The sequence below is a fragment of the Lissotriton helveticus genome, chromosome 6 (assembly GCF_964261635.1).
Source record: "Lissotriton helveticus chromosome 6, aLisHel1.1, whole genome shotgun sequence".
NCBI classification, from domain to species: Eukaryota; Metazoa; Chordata; class Amphibia; order Caudata; family Salamandridae; genus Lissotriton; species Lissotriton helveticus.
This window is the reverse complement of record NC_136067.1, coordinates 1389323791-1389344344: the sequence shown is the minus strand read 5'-3', so window position 1 is coordinate 1389344344 and position 20554 is coordinate 1389323791. Positions and strand designations below refer to the sequence as shown.

At 41.4% G+C, this 20554-nt stretch overlaps 2 protein-coding genes across 4 annotated transcripts in view; both read left to right on the top strand.

Annotated features, from left to right (window-relative positions):
- LOC144761752 (uncharacterized) overlaps positions 1 to 10967 on the top strand; it is a 136321-nt gene extending 125354 nt beyond the window's left edge. For both annotated transcript variants that reach the window (XM_078647004.1, XM_078647005.1), the window contains one exon: positions 9681 to 10967. In XM_078647004.1, coding sequence (XP_078503130.1) covers positions 9681 to 9965 — 285 coding nt within the window. In that variant the 3' untranslated portion in view covers positions 9966 to 10967. The remainder of the gene's footprint in view (positions 1 to 9680) is intronic.
- A 94-nt stretch (positions 10968 to 11061) lies between these two features.
- Positions 11062 to 20554, top strand: part of LOC144761751 (uncharacterized) — a 1311126-nt gene continuing 1301633 nt past the window's right edge. For both annotated transcript variants that reach the window (XM_078647002.1, XM_078647003.1), the window contains exons 1-3: positions 11062 to 11166; positions 12476 to 12565; positions 13857 to 13946. In XM_078647002.1, the coding sequence (XP_078503128.1) occupies positions 11128 to 11166; positions 12476 to 12565; positions 13857 to 13946 (219 nt within the window). In that variant the 5' untranslated portion in view covers positions 11062 to 11127. The remainder of the gene's footprint in view (positions 11167 to 12475; positions 12566 to 13856; positions 13947 to 20554) is intronic.

Here is a 20554-nt window from a genome sequence, read left to right as displayed (position 1 = left end):
TCGGAATAGAAGACACCACAAGGCGCTGAGATGCCAACATCCGGATTGCACCGAGGTGGTGTCTAGCAAGTTGTGGCACTGGTGTGGCCATCCTACAATGGTAAAAGTCGGCGTGGGGCGCCCTGTTGGCCTGTGAGATGGTGTCAGTAGCGGACCGATGTGCGAATGGGGCCAAAGGCAGCGCAACAATATTTTCTGACTAGAAGACACCACAAGGCGCTGAGATGCCAAGATCCGGATGGCACCGAGGTGATGTCTAGCAAGTTGCTGTACTGGTGTGGCCATCCTACAATGCTGAAACTCGGCGTGGGGCGCCCCATTAGCCTGTGAGATGGCGTCAGTAGCGGACCGATGTGCGAATGGGGCCAAAGGCAGCGCAACAATGTTTTCTGAATAGAAGACACCACAAGGCGCTGAGATTCGGTTACCACCGAGGTGGTGTCTAGCAAGTTGCTGCACTGGTGTGGCCATCCTACAATACTGCTCCAAATAACGGCGTGGGGTGCCCGAAGGGGGGGGGGGAGGCGGCGTGAACGGGCCTTCCTAGGTGGAGGCTCGTCTGCTGTAGTGGGGCGCCCCTTTACCGTTTCAGTTGCCATTCAGCTGAGTTTTGGCCGCTCTTGATGCTACAGCGACAGGCGGCTGCAACAGGACTCTCAAAATGGCGGCCTGTTCTTTGGATTTGGGCCTGGTCCACTAAAATGGCCCTGGGACACCTTAGAACTCGGACGCTCGATTTTTTTTTCCTTTCCTCTACATGCAAAAAAAGGTAAATGCCCGGTACGTTATACGCTTCATCTGCCACGATGTACTCTCCAGAGGAACCGAAAAAAAATATAGTTATGGTAACTATACCATGCATCGTCATATGGAGAGGTGGCACCAATTAATTATAGTGCTGCATAAAAGAGAGATTTGGAGGAGAACCCCCGACCTGCCAGTACATTCATCAAAGAAGTGGCACTGACAGCATCAGAGGCAAGGGAAACGGTCCCAAATATTTAGAAGAACTTTGGAAAGATTAAAATGACATGTTTAGATTGTGGCAAATTAATTTCATGTGGACAGATGAGTGTTACTCTATAAATACAGCATATGAACATCATCATAGTCGATGGTTGGTAGAGACATTTTGACTATATCCTGGACCTGCCCGTCCTCGCCCAAAATGGCGCCGGAATAAATGGGACTCGTAACTCCTTGTTGTGTACTGGTTGCAGAACCTTGAAATCACGAGATACGTATGCAGTTTTGAAGCACATGGCGGGCGGGGACGAGAATTGATTGAGTATTTCGACATCCCTATTGATATTAAGTTCTGATGTGTTATTGATTACTGTACTATTGAAAGTTCGAATTAACGTCACACATGGTACTTGCCCGCAAATGTATATCTAGATAATTTTATTGTAACTGGCCCTGTCGTATTTTAATTATAAAATGTACGTCCACCGATTCCGCAACTGTTAGACACCTTAGTTCTTGCAACCTAATGGCCCGCCCGTTACGTTCCTCTACAGTGTAAATGTCTACTCATCATATACGATTACAGTTTGCTCCGTGGCCGGCCCACGTGGTTATAGGCTCGTATTTGTATAATGAAATTTTCACAATAAAGGTTTTTAAAAGAAAACATGGTAGTAGTATATACATTGGTAAAGTTTTTAATAATAGTCACTGTTTTAGAATCATTAAAAGGCAAGTGAAATAAAGCAGACCAATTACATGAAGGGTAAAAGGTATAATACGCAGGAACGTAAATGGTCAAGGGCTGTTGTGTTTTCTACTCCTGCAACATAAAGTGATCGATAAGAATCTCATATTCAGGCGTATCGGCGACTAAGACAGCAGGTCGACCCTCTTTTGCTCAACGGCTCCGTCATGGGACGAAGAAACGCCCTTTTTCTCGAAAAAAGAATATATTTTACTTGCAGGACAGTTGTAAATTTTCCGGGAAAGTACATTAGCCTGGAACATTATAACATATATTTAAGAAAAAATAATGTTCGGAAGTAATAAAAAGCGTAATTTTTAGGTCATATGACCAAGCCTTTCATCATTAGAATAAGAAAAGTAAAATGAACGAATGAAAAGTTTTATTAACAAGTCACATGACCTGTTATGCTTACGTTACGCGCTGCGCGTCGCGCCCCGGATGACTTCCGGATGCGCTAACGCGGCGCGTCATATGACGCATTACGCGACAACGCAGGTCCAGAATATAGTCAAAATGTCTCCACCAACCAGCGGTCGGAACACAACCCCTTTCAGCAGGCTAAATAGTTCTGTTAAATGACAACAGAAGGGACAGGCAACAAGAACCATCCGTCAAAGAGGGGAGGGCTAGTTCTTCTCTACCGGGTTACATTGGGGCGCTACCGGAACTGATCGAATTGGTAGTCTACAGTGTTTCTGGATGTTTCAGACTGAAGCTGGCGTTAGCATGAGAGCACCACCATTTCGTAGCTCCGTCGTGGCCATTCCGCGAGCAATCATGGCAGCCGCTCTTTATCGTTATTTTGGGCGGGGTGGGTGGCGGAGCCGAGCTGTATTGCAGCCATCATGGTGTGGAGTTCAGTTCATCTCACTAGTTTCGTATTTGTCATGAGGGGTTGTTCTTAATGTTTCTATTTTAGCGAGGTCAAAAAGAGATCCCATTAGTGGCCTACTGATTTTGCTCGATTCCTTTTGTTTTTTTACACAATTTTTCGTTATCTGCAAAGACTAAACAGAGTATTGTGACTCTGTGTTTGTTTGTAAATAGAGAATGAACCAAAGAGAACCAATTCTAAAACAGTAAATGCTTGGATAACAATCAATCAAATGGAGAGAGAAGCAGGCACGACGTATTACAACGGGGGCAAAGGCCTGCGTTAACTACCTTTCACTATCTGCAAAGAGAGAGTACTCCTAATAGAAATGAGGGGGGGGGGGGCAGCATTCAAAGCAGATCAGTGTGCATAAACACGAAAATGTTTTTACTTACCACGTACTTGACATTCGACAGCTTATGATATTTGCTATTAAAAAACCATTGAAATTCACTGAAAAAAGCATAGGTTATAGACCATATATAGTTAGGAATTAGCATTTACAAAACCTTGAAAATTCACTGAAAAAACCATCGGTTATAGACCATATATAGTTAGGAATTAGCATTTACAAAACCTTGAAAATTCACTGAAAAAACCATAGGTTATAGACCATATATCGTTAGGAATTAGCATTTAAAAAACCTTATTTTACCCACACAAAACCATTGAAATTCCATATATAGTTAGTTGCACTAACTATATATCGCGCACCCGCAATCCACTGCTGATGATGTCACATATTACATCATTCATGACATGGTCAGTGACATCACTGATGACATCACTGATGACATCTCAAATGACATCACTGATGACATCACTGATGACATCATCCAGTGACTGTGTGTTTCTGTAAAGTTTAAATATGTTAGATATATTGAAGAATGAGTGGATGTATAAGTGTCTGGATGAAGGATTTAGTAGGTGCGTGACTGACTGTATGAGTGAGTGAATAAATGTGTCGTACTAAATGCATGGGTTAGTGACTAAACTGTCTGAATGTTTGCTTCAGTATGTCTGTTGTGATGTAAACTGCTGCATGTGTGGATCATTAGCTATACGAGAGGCTATATATGTTATTGATTGGTTGCCCAAGTATTTGTATGGGAGATTGAGTTTGTGTGGGGGTGGCTGGGAGGTGTGTGATTCTGTGCATAGATGTGTGAGCAGTTGATTCACTAGGTGTATGAGTTCAAGAGTGCATGTGGAAACAGCTACATGGGCGGTTGACTGTGTGCATGAGTGTATTGATGAGTGAATGGATATGTCAATGCTACATGTCATAGTAAGTACATATGTAAAACACAGTACATGTGAGAGTTGGCATATATAAATAACTGTGCATGAGAGCCACTGAATGTGTGAGTGGCTGTATGGATCATTGTGAACTTGTATCAGGGATTGTATAAGAGAGTAAATATGTGTTAGTATATGTTTGAATAAGTAAGGTGTGTATAACTGTATAGTTGAGGAAATGGAGGTGTGATTGATTCTTTGCATGACTGACTAGGTGTGTGAGTAACTCCATGGATGAGTGACAGTGTGTGAGTGTCTGTATACACTGAGTGTATCTAAGGTTTTATTAGAGTCTGAAGAGGTTTATCGTATTAGCACAAGAATGATGTCAAATGAGATGTCATCAGTGATGTCATCAGTGATGTCATTTGAGATGTCATCAGTGATGTCATCAGTGATGTCACTGACCATGTCATGAATGATGTAATATGTGACATCATCAGCAGTGGATTGCGGGTGCGCGATATATAGTTAGTGCAACTAACTATATATGGAATTTCAATGGTTTTGTGTGGGTAAAATAAGGTTTCTTAAATGCTAATTCCTAACGATATATGGTCTATAACCTATGGTTTTTTCAGTGAATTTTCAAGGATTTGTAAATGCTAATTCCTAACTATATATGGTCTATAACCTATGGTTTTTTCAGTGAATATATATATATATATATATATATATATATATATATATATATATATATATATATATATATATATATATATATATATATATATATATATATATATATATATATATATATATATATATATATATATATGCCTCGGACTGAGTTCAAGCAAGCAATCAACGAGTCCCGGCCTGCCGGAACAGAAACTTCGGACACGGACCTCCAGATAAGTGCAGTTTATTTAAATTCTTGCAGAAAAGGCCACATAACGTTTCGGCTCCGTGGAGCCTTGTTCACATGACAACGTGTGACATGACTGTGCTCATATTTAACGTGACAGTGCATAATTCTTTTAGACCCCGTGACCAGTTACATCATGGACAAGGAAGAAAGATTTGAAGCATCAGATATTTGGCTGACCAATCCATGCAATTGTTTCTTTCTTTTTTCTATTTTCTAAAAACGCATGTACATAAAAAATATGCAGTATGGCAAATATGGTACCACAATTTCTGCTTATGCCGGTAATTACTATCAACCGAATAATGAAAGCACACCAACTGCTATATGTTGAAATAACCTTATATACAGCTTATATAACATAGGACCTTTCAGAACCCCACATTAGCGTTCTCTAATTATGTATGAAATTGCCTGGAATAATTCGGGCATATAGATGGCTGACCAAATTCCATTATAGATGCCATCCATTTGATATTGGTGATATATAGATATATATATACTACACAATTAACTTACCCGTGACCAAGGTGGTTCACCGCCGAAACGCGTTGGGTTTTAGTTTTTGGCTTGATGTAATGAGTAATAAATAACTTTTCAAGCATCAAGACATCTGTGTCTTCATGGTCGGAGTGCATCGCGTACGTGTACGGAGGTATTTGGATATATATAGATATATATATATATATATATATATATATATATATATATATATATATATATATATATATATATATATATATATCGCTTCTTGTGAGTTTGCCCTCCGGAGGGAAGCGCTCAGACACTGTGGCTGGTAAAAACCTTTTACTAGGTACAAAGGAAACGGGGGCATCGATTGCAATTGCCAGTTCAAAGGCGCCCTCCTGACGCATTTCGAAGTGAATCCTTCTTCTTCAGAGGCTAAGGCGCATATGAAAACACTTGTGTTTAGGACTGATGCTTTAATTGTTGCATGAGAGACCGCCCTAAATGAGGTACAGCGGAATGGAATGCTGGGTCTTGTGGTCCGCGCTGATAATCCTTTCCACCAGCGCACACTTAATACAGCTGCCTGCTAAAAGTTCCAAGCCCTCAGATGGGCCTCAATGCTCGCGTTTTCTTTCTATCCTCACAGTGTCCCCAAATCGAGACCCTCGTTATCAGGTCCCGTAGCCCGCAATGTAAAAGCGGTGGTGCATTCCCGGCGGCTGGACCTGCCGCCTAACATCGCTGCTCGTGAGTTTACCCTCCGGAGGGAAGCGCTCAGACACTGTGGCTGGTAAAAACCTTTTATTAGGTGCAAAGGAAATGGGGGCATCGATTGCAATTGGCAGTTCAAAGGTGCCCTCCTTTCAAAGTTAATCCTTCTTCTTCAGAGGCAATGGCGCATATGAAAACACTTGTGTTTAGGACCGATGCTTCAATTGTTGCATGAGAGACCGCCCTAAATGAGTTACAGCGGAATGCTGGGTCTTGTGGTCCACGCTGATAATCCTTTCCATCAGCTCACACTTAATACAGCTGCCTGCTAAAAGTTCCAAGCCTTCAGATGGGCCTCAATGCTCGCGTTTTTTTTCTATCTCCACAGTGTCCCCAAATCGAGACTGTCGTTATCAGGTCCCGTGACCTGCAATGTAAAAGCGGTGGTTCATTCCCGGTGGCTGGACCTGCCACCTAACATCGCTGCTCGTGAGTTTGCCCTCTGGAGGGAAGCGCTCAGACACTGTGGCTGGTAAAAACCTTTTATTAGGTGCAAAGGAAATGGGGGCATCGATAGCAATTGGCAGTTCAAAGGCGCCCTCCGAACGTGTTTCAAATTTAATCCTTCTTCTTCAGAGGCTAAGGCACAGTGCCCAAAGCATCTAAAATCAGCTAAAACATATCAAAAACAGAGGAGACAACAGCAAAAAATTGAATATATATATATATATGTACATACATACACACACACACACATATATATATATATATATATATATTTTGCTCCAGTTTTTCCCCGTTACAGGGACACAAACGACAGCACTCACGGGATGCTTCCAGTAAGCTCACCAGGAGTTCAATGTCATCCGCCGGAGCTGGCTGCGAGGGGGGAAGAACAAGCCCCCAGAACAAGAAGACAAACCCGGCGCAGCGGGTGGAAGAGGAAGGGGAAAAGCAACCTACACACCGAGAGTGACAAGAAGCAAAGGAGGAGCACGATGGTAAAGGGAGATGATCAATATCTTACCATCATCAACCTCTCGGACAGGATCTTAACGACAACTGAGGAAACTGTCTTGAAGTTAGGTTTAACCTTTTGCCCCAACCGACGTCTAGAGTACACGCAAACCAGAATAGACTTATATAAGTTCATTCGGAAGCTAAAACTGCACAAATTTCATAAGACTAAGCCGACATCCAAAGAAGCCAAGATAATAAAGTCGAATTGGAAAGACACGGATTTGTTAAATGTCAATGATTTGACATCTCTGGAGATACTAGAGGATCTGCGTAAAGGCAATATCCCTGAAGCAATCTCGCCAGTGGTAACATCAACACAGAGAATAAGGGATACTGAGGTGGCACAAGAGGCTCCACCGAGTGGCCTAAAATTACCTTCAAAATTTGTACCACAAATGCCCATGGATTCGATAGACACCTTCTCGGACCTCATCATAAGGGATCTGATGAAATTCAGAGTGAATAAACCTATGATAAAGGGAAAGGACAATCTGACGAGTCAACAAAGAGAGGCCTTGAGGAACTTAGAGGATGACTCAACAATTATCTGTAAACCTTCCGATAAAGGAGGAAATATCGTGATTCTCACAAGAGAACAATATACCAGAGAAGCCATGAGGCAATTAACCGATCGGAGCTGCTATGAAGTGACAACTAAGCTACAGTACAATGAGAGCATTACCAATCTCCATGCATTGTTGAACAAATGGCATGATAAATCGATGATTGATCTGGAGGAACTTTTGTTTTTAAGAACAACTAGTCCCATTTTGCCAACATTTTATTACCTTCCTAAGGTACATAAGGACCTCAAGCAGCCTCCTGGGAGACCAATTGTCTCATCGATAGGCAGTCTCACTGAAAATCTTTCCCGCTATTTGGATCATTTTTTATTTGAAGCAGTTTTGAGTTTGAAATCTTATATAAGGGATTCCACAGATTTCATTGAACACTTGGAAAAACTGGAATGGCAACCTACCTACTGCCTGATTACATAGACATAACAAGTCTATATACCTGTATTGACCACACTCAGGGGTTGTTTGCAGTAGAACATTTTTTAAAGAAAAGACAACTAAAGTTTGCTGCTCACAATCTAATGTTGCTGGAATTGACAGAATATTGTCTGCATAATAACATATTCACTTTCCAGGGAGAACTGTACAGACAAATCTCTGGTACTGCCATGGGCTCCTGCTTCGCCCCCAGCTACGCGAATTTATTCGTGGGTTGGTGGGAGGAGCAGGTAGCCTGGGCGACAGAAAACAGCACATGGACCGCGAAAGCAATTTCGTGGTACAGATACATTGATGATCTGTTTATAGTGTGGGATGGTACAGTACAGGAAGGGGAACCGTTCATTCAACATCTAAATCTTATATAATCTATATATATATATAGAGAGAGAGAGAGAGAGAGAAAGAGAGATAGAGATTGAGATAAATTTAGATATCTCCAGTGAGATATAGGCTGTAATCTTCTCCTGACATTTGTGGATATTTATACTACAGGAAATTATAAAAGTTGCCTTTTCTAGACAAATCACAATACAGATAAAAACTATTCCATTTCCTAACGCGCTGTAATTATCTTTCTATGTATCTAAGATTTGGGTCTCTAGACTGATCTGAGAGGAGAGGGGTTCTAATAATGTTTAGTGTAGTCAGCTTCTGAAGTCTTTTTTGCCTAATGCCTTTTTTTGGTATCTTTCGCAACTACCCATTTGGCCTGCCTCAGGCGTAATGGCACATGGGAACTCCCAAATGGTTACGCTCATACATCATGCTGCTGAGAGAGAAATGGTAGGTGAGAGGGGATGCATGTAATTGAGTTGGAACCATGTCTTGAATGTGTCCCTTGTCCTCCAATGCTAGCGATCAAGAAATGGCCTCTAGTGTAGTTATTCAGCATGACACCTAACATTCACCCCTTCGTTGTCTTTCTAATAATGTCTTGACCAAAAGTCAGTCATCGCTTTCATGCTCACTTATCTTGGGACACATTTTTCAAACAACATTTTTTACAGTGCCCTTGCAGGACTTTCTACCTGAAACATAAGATTTGACTTGATTGCTTGATTGTTCAACAAAGTAGTTATTTTCATATCACCTGCTGCAGTGCCCCAAGTGATAGAAATTTGCGTTGGATACGATAAGCTTCTGAGATTTCTGTTTTGCCTTGAACTTCATGTTGGCCGTTAAAAACATTCCTGTCCCTAGTGACACCACATAAAGGGGACAAATGGAATGCTATGTTTGTGCTGGTAATATCCATACCTTCTAGGAGACACTGAATGTTACAGAACTGAAGATATGACTGCAAAGTGATAACCTTGTCCCCTCTGCATATTTTGCAAATTGGAGCTTCAGTAACATCTCCCTTGAAGGTACTGCTTTGAAGTGCAAAGTTCAACATAGGTGTGTTATATCTAGATGATGTGGGATTCTCTTCTATTGTTAAGATCTATTTAACGTGAGTGACTCTTTAAAGATTCCTGATGCCAATAGCATTCCAGGTAAATATTATTTCATCTGCTATTCCGCTTGATGTAATAAAGAAAACTTTAATCATTATGTAACCATTCCTTACTTAAGATGAGTGATTTGGGAAGTGTGGTCTAGTGATAGGAGAGGGATCAATTGTGGAGGGCAGAGATGGCGGTTACTGAAGGTGGGCCTTGTACTGGGTTGTGCCTGGCTCTCTTTTTTGTGTATTTACAGCTAAGAGTCTGGACAATCCAAGCCCGAATTACACAGTGGAGCAACTATTTAATGTTCGGTGTCGCCCTGTACAATTCTGAAGGAAACTGGGTAAGTAAGAGGGGATGTCAGTGGGGGGAATTACTAATAAATTTTTGTGTTTCCCTTATCCTCCATAGATGTATTTCTGTTACATGTTTTTTATGTGAGACACATTTAAAGCTGGAATCTGTAGGACAATCGTCCAATTTTGGTTATGCAATTCAGGAGGCTGAGTACCGCTTTGATGGAATATCTTCAAGCTAAATATTCACAAAATAAACTGCTGCCACAACAATTTAGATATATGCAGAAATATTGAGATGCTTTGATGAGCGAAAAGTCCTGTAGCAGGACAGCCATTCACATATTTGCTATGTGTATGCAGAAGAGTGGCAAAATGCTTGTTTTCCATAAATTAACACACAAGCATGAATTGATAATTTTAACTCCAAATAAATATTTAAGATTCTCTTGTGAAAAAACAGATCCTCTAAGCCAGGCAAAGGGGCCTAGCATGAGCAGTCTACAGAGCTTTTTTTTTGGGCAGCACATCTGTATTCTGTCTGATTACTGGTGATACGAAAGCATTAGTCTTTCTAATAATGTCTTGACCAAAAGTCACTCTTTGCTATTCATGCTCACATATCTTGGAACACATTTTTCAAACAACACTTTTTACAGTGAAATTGGAGTACTTTCTACCTGAAACATAATATTTGACTTGATTTTTTGGTTGTTCAACAACGTAGTTATTTTCATATCACCTGCAGCAGTGCCCCAAATGATAGAACTTTCCATTGGATACGATAACTTCTAAGATTTCTGTTTAGCCTTGAACTTCATGTTGGCGGTTTCAAACGTTCCCGTCCCCAGTGAAACCACATAAAGGAGACAAATGGAATGCCGTGTTTGTGTTGGTAATATCCATACCTTCTAGGATACACTGAATGTTGCAGAACTGAAGATATGGCTGCAAAGTGATAACCTTGTCCCCTCCGCATATTTTTCAAATTGGAGCTTCAGTAACATCTCCCTTGAAGGTACTGCTTTGAAGTGCAAAGGTCAACATAGGGTGTGTTATACCTAGATGATATGGGATTCTCTTCTAATGTTAAGATCTATTTAAAGTGAGTGACTCTTTAAAGATTCCTGATGCCAATAGCATTCCGGGTAAATAATATTTCATCTGCTATTCTGCATGATGTAATAAAGAAAACGTTGATCAATATGTAGCCATTCCTTACTTAAGATGAGTGATTTGGGAAGTGTGGTCTAGTGATAGGAGAGGGATCAATTGTGGAAGGCAGAGATGGCGGTTGCTGAAGGTGGGCCTTGTACTGTGTTGTGCCTGGCTCTCTTTTTTGTGTATTTACAGCTAAGAGTCTGGACATTCCAAGCCCGAATTACACAGTGGAGCAACTACGTAATGTTCAGTGTTGCACTGTACAATTCTGAAGGAAACTGGGTAAGTAAGGGGATGTCATTGGGGGGGAATTATTTTATAAATTTTTCTGTTTCCTTTATCCTCCATGGATGTATTCCTGTTACATATTTTTTGTGTGAGACACATTTAAAGCTGAAATCTGAAGGACAATCGTCCAATTTTGATTATGCAAATCAGGATGCTGAGTACCGCTATGATGGAGTATCTTCAAGCTAAACATTCACAAAGTAAACTGCTGCCACAACAATTTAGAGCTATGCAGAAATAATGAGATGCTTTGATGAGCGAAAAGTCCTGTAGCAGGATAGCCATTCACATCTTTGCTATGTGTATGCAGAAGAGTGGCAAGATGCTTGCTTTTCATATATTAAAACACAAGCATGAATTGAATATTTTAACTCAAAATAAGTATATAAGATTCTCTGTTGAAAAAAACAGATCCCCTACGTCAGGCAAAGGGGGCTAGAATGAGCACTCTACAGAGCTTCTTTTTTTGTGCAGCACATCTGTATTCTGTCTGATTACTGGGGATACCAAATCAGTTGTCTTTCTAATAATGTCTTGACCAAAAGTCACTCATTGCTATTCATGCTCACTTATCCTGGGCCACATTCTTCAAACAACATCTTTTACAGTGACATTGAAGTACTTTCTACCTGAAACATAATATTTGACTTGATTGCTTGATTGTTCAACAACTTAGTTATTTTCATATCACCTGCAGCAGTGCCCCAAATGATAGAAATTTGCGTTGGATACGATAAGCTTCTAAGATTTCTGTTTTGCCTTGAACTGTATGTTGGCCATTTAAAACGTTCCTGTCCCAGAGTGACACCACATAAAGGGGGCAAATATAATTCCATGTTTGTCCTGGTAATAGCCATACCTTCTAGGATACACTGAATGTTGCAGAATTGAAGATATGACTGCAAAATGATAACCTTGTCCCCTCTGCATATTTTGCAAATTGGAGCTTCAGTAACATCTCCCTTGAAGGTACTGCTTTGAAGTGCAAAGGTCAACATAGGTGTGTTATACCTAGATGATGTGGGATTCTCTTCTAATGTTAAGATCTATTTAAAGTGGGTGACTCTTTAAGGATTCCTGATGCCAATAGCATTCCAGGTAGATATTATTTCATCTGCTATTTCGCATGATGTAATAAAGAAAACGTTGATCATTATGTAGCCATTCCTTACTTAAGACGAGTGATTTGGGAAGTGTGGTCTAGTGATAGGAGAGGGATCAATTGTGGAGTGCAGAGATGGCGGTTACTGAAGGTGGGCCTTGTACTGGGTTGTGCCTGGCTCTCTTTCTTGTGTATTTACAGCTAAGAGTCTGGACAGTCCAAGTCCGAATTACACAGTGGAGCAACTATGTAATGTTCAGTGTCGCACTGTACAATTCTGAAGGAAACTGGGTAAGTAAGAGGGGATGTCATTGGGGGGAATTACTTATGCATTTTTGTGTTTCCTTTATCCTCCATGGATATATTTCTGTTACATATTTTTTGTGTGAGACACATTTAAAGCTGAAATCTGAAGGACAATCGTCCATTTTTGATTATGCAATTCAGGAGGATGGAATGTCTTCAAGCTAAACATTCACAAAGTAAACTGCTGCCACAACAATTTAGAGATATGCAGAAATAATGAGATGCTTTGATGAGCCAAAAGTCCTGTAGCAGGATAGCCATTCACATCTTTGCTATGTGTATGCAGAAGAGTGGCAAGATGCTTGCTTTTCATCAATTAAAGCACACGCATGAATTGACAATTTTAACTCAAAATAAATATATAAGATTGTCTTGTTAAAAAACAGATCCTCTAAGCCAGGCAAAGGGGCCTAGCATGATCAGTCTACAGAGCTTCTTTTTTGGGCAGCACATCTGTATTCTGTCTGATTACTGGTGGTACGAAAGTATTTGTCTTTCTAATAATGTCTTGACCAAAAGTCACTCATTGCTATTTATGCTCACTTATCTTGGGACACATTTTTCAAACATCATTTTGTACAGTGACCTTGCAGTACTTTCTACCTGATACATAATATTTGACTTGATTGCTTGATTGTTCAACAAAGTAGTTATTTTCATATCACCTGCAGCAGTGCCCCAAATGATACAAATTTGCATTGGATACAATGAGCTTATAAGATTTCTTTTTTGCCTTGAATTTATGTTGGCCATTTAAAATGTTCCTGTTCCAGAGTGACACCACATAAAGGGGACAAATGGAATGCCATGTTTGTGCTGGTAATATCCATACCTTGTAGGATACAGTGAATGTTGCTGAACTGAAGATATGGCTGCAAAGTGATAACCTTGTGCCTTCTGCATATTTTGCAAATTGGAGCTTCAGTAACATCTCCCTTGAAGGTACTGCTTTGAAGTGCAAAGGTCAACATAGGTGTGTTATACCTAGATGATGTGGGATTCTCTTCTAATGTTAAGATCTATTTAAAGTGAGTGACTCTTTAAAGATTCCTGATGCCAATAGCATTCCGGGTAAATATTATTTCATCTGCTATTCCGCATGATGTAATAAAGAAAACTTTGATCATTATGTAGCCATTCCTTATTTAAGACGAGTGATTTGGGAAGTGTGGTCTATTGATAGGAGAGGGATCAATTGTGGAGGGCAGAGATGGCGGTTACTGAAGGTGGGCCTTGTACTGGGTTGTGCCGGGCTCTCTTTTTTGTGTATTTACAGCTAAGAGTCTGCACATTCCAAGCCCGAATTACACAGCGGAGCAACTATGTAATGTTCAATGTCGCACTGTACAATTCTGAAGGAAACTGGGTAAGTAAAAGGGGATGTCATTGGGGGGAATTACTTATGCATTTTTGTGTTTCCTTTATCCTCCATGGATGTATTCCTGTTACATATTTTTTGAGTGAGACACATTTAAAGCTGAAATCTGAAGGACAATCGTCCATTTTTGATTATGCAATTCAGGATGCTGAGTACCACTATGATGGAATATCTTCAAGCTAAACATTCACAAAGTAAACTGCTGCCACAACAATTTAGAGATATGCATAAATAATGAGATGCTTTGATAAGCGAAAAGTCCTGTAGCAGGATAGCCATTCACATCTTTGCTATGTGTATGCAGAAGAGTGGCAAGATGCTTGCTTTTCATATATTAAAACACAAGCATGAATTGAAATTTTTAACTCAAAATAAGTATATAAGATTCTCTGTTGAAAAAAACAGATCCCCTACGTCAGGCAAAGGGGCCTAGAATGAGCACTCTACAGAGCTTCTTCTTTGGGCAGCACATCTGTATTCTGTCTCATTACTGGTGATACGAAAGCATTTGTCTTTCTAATAATGTCTTGACCAAAAGTCACTCATTGCTATTCATGCTCACTTATCTTGGGCCACATTTTTCAAAAAACATTTTTTACACTGACATTGATGTACTTTCTACCTGAAACATAATATTTGACTTGATTTCTTGATTGTTCAACAAAGTAGTTATTTTCACATCACCTGCAGCAGTGCCCCAAATGATAGAAATTTGCGTTGGATACGATAAGCTTCTAAGATTTCTGTTTTGCCTTGAATTTGATGTTGGCCGTTTAAAATGTTCCTGTCCCAGAGTGACACCACATAAAGGGGACAAATGGAATGCCATGTTTGTCCTGGTAATAGCCATACCCTCTAGGATACACTGAATGTCTCAGAACTGAAGATATGACTGCCAAGTGACAACCTTGTGCCCTCTGCATATTTTGCAAATCGGAGCTTCAGTAACATCTCCCTTGAAAGTACTGCTTTGAAGTGCAAAGGTCAACATACGTGTGTTATACCTAGATGATGTGGGATTCTCTTCTAATGTTAAGATCTATTTAAAGTGAGTGACTCTTTAAGGATTCCTGATGCCAATAGCATTCCAGGTAAATATTATTTCATCTGCTAGTCTGCATGATGTAATAAAGAAAACGTTGATCATTATGTAGCCATTCCTTACTTAAGACAAGGGATTTGGGAAGTGTGGTCTAGTGATAGGAGAGGGATCAATTGTGGAGAGCAGTCAGTCTGCTCAATTAACTGATTGGTGTAGTCTGGAGTTGTGAGAATGGGTGCTGAGCTTATTGCCTCTTCCAGGGTGTCAAAAGCGTTTTGACAGCTAACTGTCGAGTTTACTTTCTTGAGCATTTTTTTGGAGGTGAGTTCTGTCAGGGGTGTCAAAATGGATCCATACCTCCTTCACAAACCTCCTATAATACAGAGTCAAACCAAGGAATGCATTGACTTGGATCTAGGTTGTTGGACCCTCCCAGTCCAGAATAGCCTGGATCTTAGGTTGTAAGGGCTGCACTTGGACTCCATCGATGCGGCCAGGCCACTAGCCTGAAATCTCCGAATGAGGATTTCTAGTAATCTTTGATATTCAAATATTTGCCCAATCACAGACCCGAACCTCCCGCAATCGCCCCCTTCCCAAAGCAGGGGAAAGCGAAGGTGTGAGATTGCTGTGGGCCAGTGATCGCACTGAGGAGCAAGTGGTCTTACATGAAAGCCGGCACTGAAATAGAAGCAGTCTGACTATTGGCGAAGAAGCCGATCAGAGACCAAGAGGCCGGATTTGCAGGCTGGGCCCTCATGTAATACGAATATACTCAGCCAAATGACCAGCGGTCATACAAGCAGGTATTGACACAAGTCAAGCAGCTATTGACACAATATTAAACAAAGATTGAACTCAATTTACTTAAATCTTACCAGGCCTAACTATAAATTGGAACGGCAGTCCCACGCTATGACTAAAGACTAGATATGATCTTTAACAGCAATCAATAAGTAGCACCAAACAAAGAAATAGCAGAACTACTTATCTGCAATGAAGCAGCGAATAAAAGAGGATGATGACTCTGGACATACATATTGTCCAGACATTCTATTGCTTTCTGATGTATTACTGTTCTTTGAAGGGCTGACTGTTGGAGCAGCGATAAAAGGTTATTGCATAATGGTAGCCTCCGGTCTTGTAATGAAATCAGCCGCCTTCCCATTGCCTTGTTCAACAACTCAACAGCCACCTTCCCCAAAGACTGGAAACATGCAAAACTCAACCCCTACTAAAAACCATTAGCAGATCCCACTGAAATCCAAAACTGACAGCCAATCTCCCTGCTCCCATTCCTGCCCAAAGTATTAGAAAAAGTCCTCCACCAACAACTCTCCTCACATCCGGAACAGAACCGCCTACGTGATTCCTCTCAATCTGGATACTGCAGCAACCACAACACAAAGACAGTCCTCATGGTGGCTACCGACGACATCCAAGACCTAATTCTATTTCTATTTCTATTTCTATTTAAAATTATTTATACAGCGCACGTACACCAGCGGTTTCATGGCGCTAGACTGACAGAGAGCTAAACATGAGGGGGAAGCTCCGATTATTTAGTTAAAAAGATTTAGCAAAGAGATGTGCCTTAAGCTGTTTCCGAAACAGTAGGTACGAAGTAGAAGCTCTAAGTTTCAAAGGCAATGAGTTCCAAAAAATCGGGGCAAGGGTCGCAAATTTAGAGCCTCCCCATTTCTTTACATGAGAGACTGTGGCTCTGATCCTCATAAACCTCTTTTATGGCTCTGATCCTCATAAACCTCTTATATGGTGGGAGACCCATACAAAAGGTCTCCCACCAAACACTCATCCCAAGGCTGCACAACAGAGGCATCCAAGGAGATGCTCTCAGCTGGATCGCCTCTCCTCACCAGAAGAATGCAAAAAGTAATTCTACCCTTCACCTTCGAACCAAAGGAAATCAACTTTGGAGTACCCATTGGATCCTCACTCATCCCCACCCTCTTTATCACTTACATGACACCTCTGTTCAGCATAATAAAAACACATTGACTGGCATCATATCCTACGCCAATGACACACAACTCATCCTCTCCCTCTATGTAGATACCACCAACATCAAGAACAACTTCCACAACTGCATTACATAGGTTGCCAACTAGATGAAGGACATCTGCCTGAAGCTCTACTTAGACAATACAGAGGTACTGATCTTCAGAAACAAAAGCTCCCCCTTAGATGCATCATGGTGGACCTTTTAACTCAGACCCCCACTGACCACGCTAAGAACCGACTACAGACAATACAGAACACAGCAGCCAGAGTTGCCCTGGAACACCCTGGACAAACCCACATCAACCCGTACCTCAGGGAAATGAACTGGCTCCCTGTAAAGAAAAGATGCTGGGTATCAAACTCCTGGCCCACGCATACAAGGCCCTACACAACTGCGGATCCGCCTACTTGAACCATCGACTGCACTTACATCAGCCCACCATACATCTCCACTCCACTTCCTTCTCTAACCTTTACCCCCGCATCTGATGTAGCAGATACAGAGGTCGCGCCTTCTCCTACCCAGCAACAAAGACATGGAATGAGCTACCCCTTTATCTCCGGACCTCCCCATCTCTTTCAGAGTTCTGAAAGTCCCTGAAGACCTGGCTATTTGGCTAATCAACTGGACCCTGCCATCGCCTGTATACCCTCACACGTGACAAGAAGTGCTATACAAACCTACTGATTGATTGATGCTGAGAGGCAGTATGGAGTGAATGCCTGTTGTTCATGGCAACACATTTGAAGGAATCAATGTCTAGCTAATTTGAGGAACATAGAAGTAAAGATGTTTGTGTACCCTGTATGAATGTTTGTTGTTTTTATTCCTTAGTATAGTCAGTGAAAGAGCGTTCTTAGAAATAAACATTACCAAAAATACATTTTCTATGTGTGGTATCACATTCTCAAGATTTTCCTATTCAGCTATTATTCCAGTGGATGGACACTTTTTTTAATACAATCATTATTAGAATGCTCTCTGGAATCCTGAAACTGGCTCAGCTAGTCCAAGGCAGTAGAATAGTCACACTAAGTATTCTTATTTGCCTGTTTTCCAGGTTCAGTGAAGGTCTGGAAATCAGCAGTTGCAAATGGCTTTTTGGCCTTCCTATAATGGGTGCTAATAGATTCTCTGCATGCTCACTCGTAAAAGCTCAAAATTGCCTGTTGTCCTTGTCATGTCCCCTCACATAAATGGTAGTCAATTAATGGGTTATGCTCTCAGCACATGGTATCAACTAATGTTAACACACTTTTGCAGTGGGCAATAGTGGATAAAACCTTACAATCAGCTCTAGATGAGAACTCTCAGGACATTCTTCATTATTAGTGAGCACACGCATATGGGCAGTGAGATCAGAGTGCAAATACAAACAAGCATTTGCATTGCAATCGGTCTCGCCATTTAGTGTTAAAAATGTATCCACGCCTGGCCCATCTAATGGAATAAAAGCATGAGCTTAACAAAGAACAGAAGTAAAATAAATATAAAGAATGGGAAAAGATCCAAGAGTTTGAACTGGATACAGTCAGGCCAATATAACTCAACATGCTAAAGAAAACACAAAAACAAAAAGCCAAGTCCATACTTCAGATTGACTTTATGAGGGACACGTGAAGTGTAATGTCACTTCATACCACACCCCAACTTCTACAATACAAATTACATTGCTGTCCTAAAGTGCCACCACATCAAAATTAAAAAATATATTTCAATATGAGAGCTGCCACCACCTCACAAATATAGACAAGTGCAACTCGGTAGAAAACTGTGCACGCAAATAGGGTTGGCGTTTTTCAGACGTGATTTTTAAGAATATTTTGGGGGGGAGGAGATGCTGAAATATTTACTCCTCTGCCACTACAACTTGCTACATGACTTGTGGTTAGGTTTACCCTGTGGCTACTTGTCACCGTTACACCAACCAGTACTTTGAAAGGCTGCAAAAAGTAACTGATATCGAGTGCAATAATTATTTTCTGCACGACTACAATTACTAGAATACATGAGAAAATCTCTTAAAGAAGTGCATTTCTTTAACATGTAGAAGCTTTGACATTAATTGTTAATCGAGCAAAGAAGTCTTTAAGATTGTCCAATCCTGTTTTTAAACCGAGAGTCATTGAGACAGAAGTCACTCCATCAGAGAGACTCTGCGACGACATTTCGGACTTCTTTGACAAGAAAATTATGAAAGTTTATGATACTTTTACTGATCCTGGCCCCACAGTAATGGCAGACACGGTTGAAGACAGCGTACCCACCGCGACCCTAGCTCAATTTCACTCTATCTCTTTTTCTGAGGCACTGGAGGAAATAAAAAAAAAGTAAATCAGGGGCCCCGGATGATCCCTGCCCGCCCAAGCTCTGGAATATGATGTCAGGCTCAATCGCAATGACACTCCTACACATTTGGAACATGTCCATTGCATCTGGGGGGTTCCCCAAGTGATGGAAACATGCCACACTTCTCCCCTTGAAAAAAAAACCTAATAGTGCGCCTGAGGACCTTAGCAATCTCCGCCCGATCTCCCTATTAGCAGCCCCAGGCAAAATGCTTGAAAAACTGATACAACGCCAACTGAATAGCTTTGTTGAGGAAAACAGGATCCTACAGGAAACTCAATCAGGTTTTAGATCAGGTTTCAGTACCGAGACCGCCCTCATCGAGGTGGCTGAGTCGATTAGGTGGTCCTTAGATTCAGGAGCATCAGCAATGCTGGTGCTCCTGGATCTATCTGCAGCGTTCGACACTGTGGACCACGGCAGATTGCTACAACGGCTAGAGGATATCGGTCTAAAAGACAAAACACTGGGTTGGCTCCACTCCTATCTAACCGACTGCTCCCAGAAAGTGGCTTTGGGTTCCTTCTCCTCTAAACCAAAACGCCCCTGGTGTGGAGTTCCCCAGGGGTCAGCTCTTAGCCCTCTACTTTTCAATGTTTATCTAGCTCCACTCTTCACCCTGATTGCCAAATGGGGGATCAAGGCGATTTCGTACGCTGACGATACACAACTAGTCTTCCCCTATTAAGAAGTGTCGGAGACAGCATTTAGCAAATTTAAGGGCTGCCTCCGTGATGTAGCTAGTTGGATGAACACCAACAAATTAAAACTGAATGCAGGTAAGACCGAGGTGGTCTTTTTGGCAAAGATAGTCGTCCCCCACCGGACCTGTGCTGGCCATCTGAAATGGGCCCTCCGCCGATCCCCAGCACTAATGCAAAGAACTTGGGGGTGAGATGGGATGATAGTCTCTCCTTCTCTTCCCACATTCAGCAGGTCACGGCAGGGTGTCTACATAAACTCAGGAATCTCCGCAAGTTTCTCTCTCTATTGCCAGAAGAGTGCCGCAAAACGGTAGTCCATGCAACTGTTACATCTAGGCTGGACTACGCGAACGGCCTCTACCTTGGCTTACCAAAATATTTGATTCAATGATTGCAGACCGTGCAGAATGCGGCTGCGAGGCTGATAAAGCATATCCCTTTTAGACAGTGTGTCTCTCCGCATCTGCGCAAGCTGCAC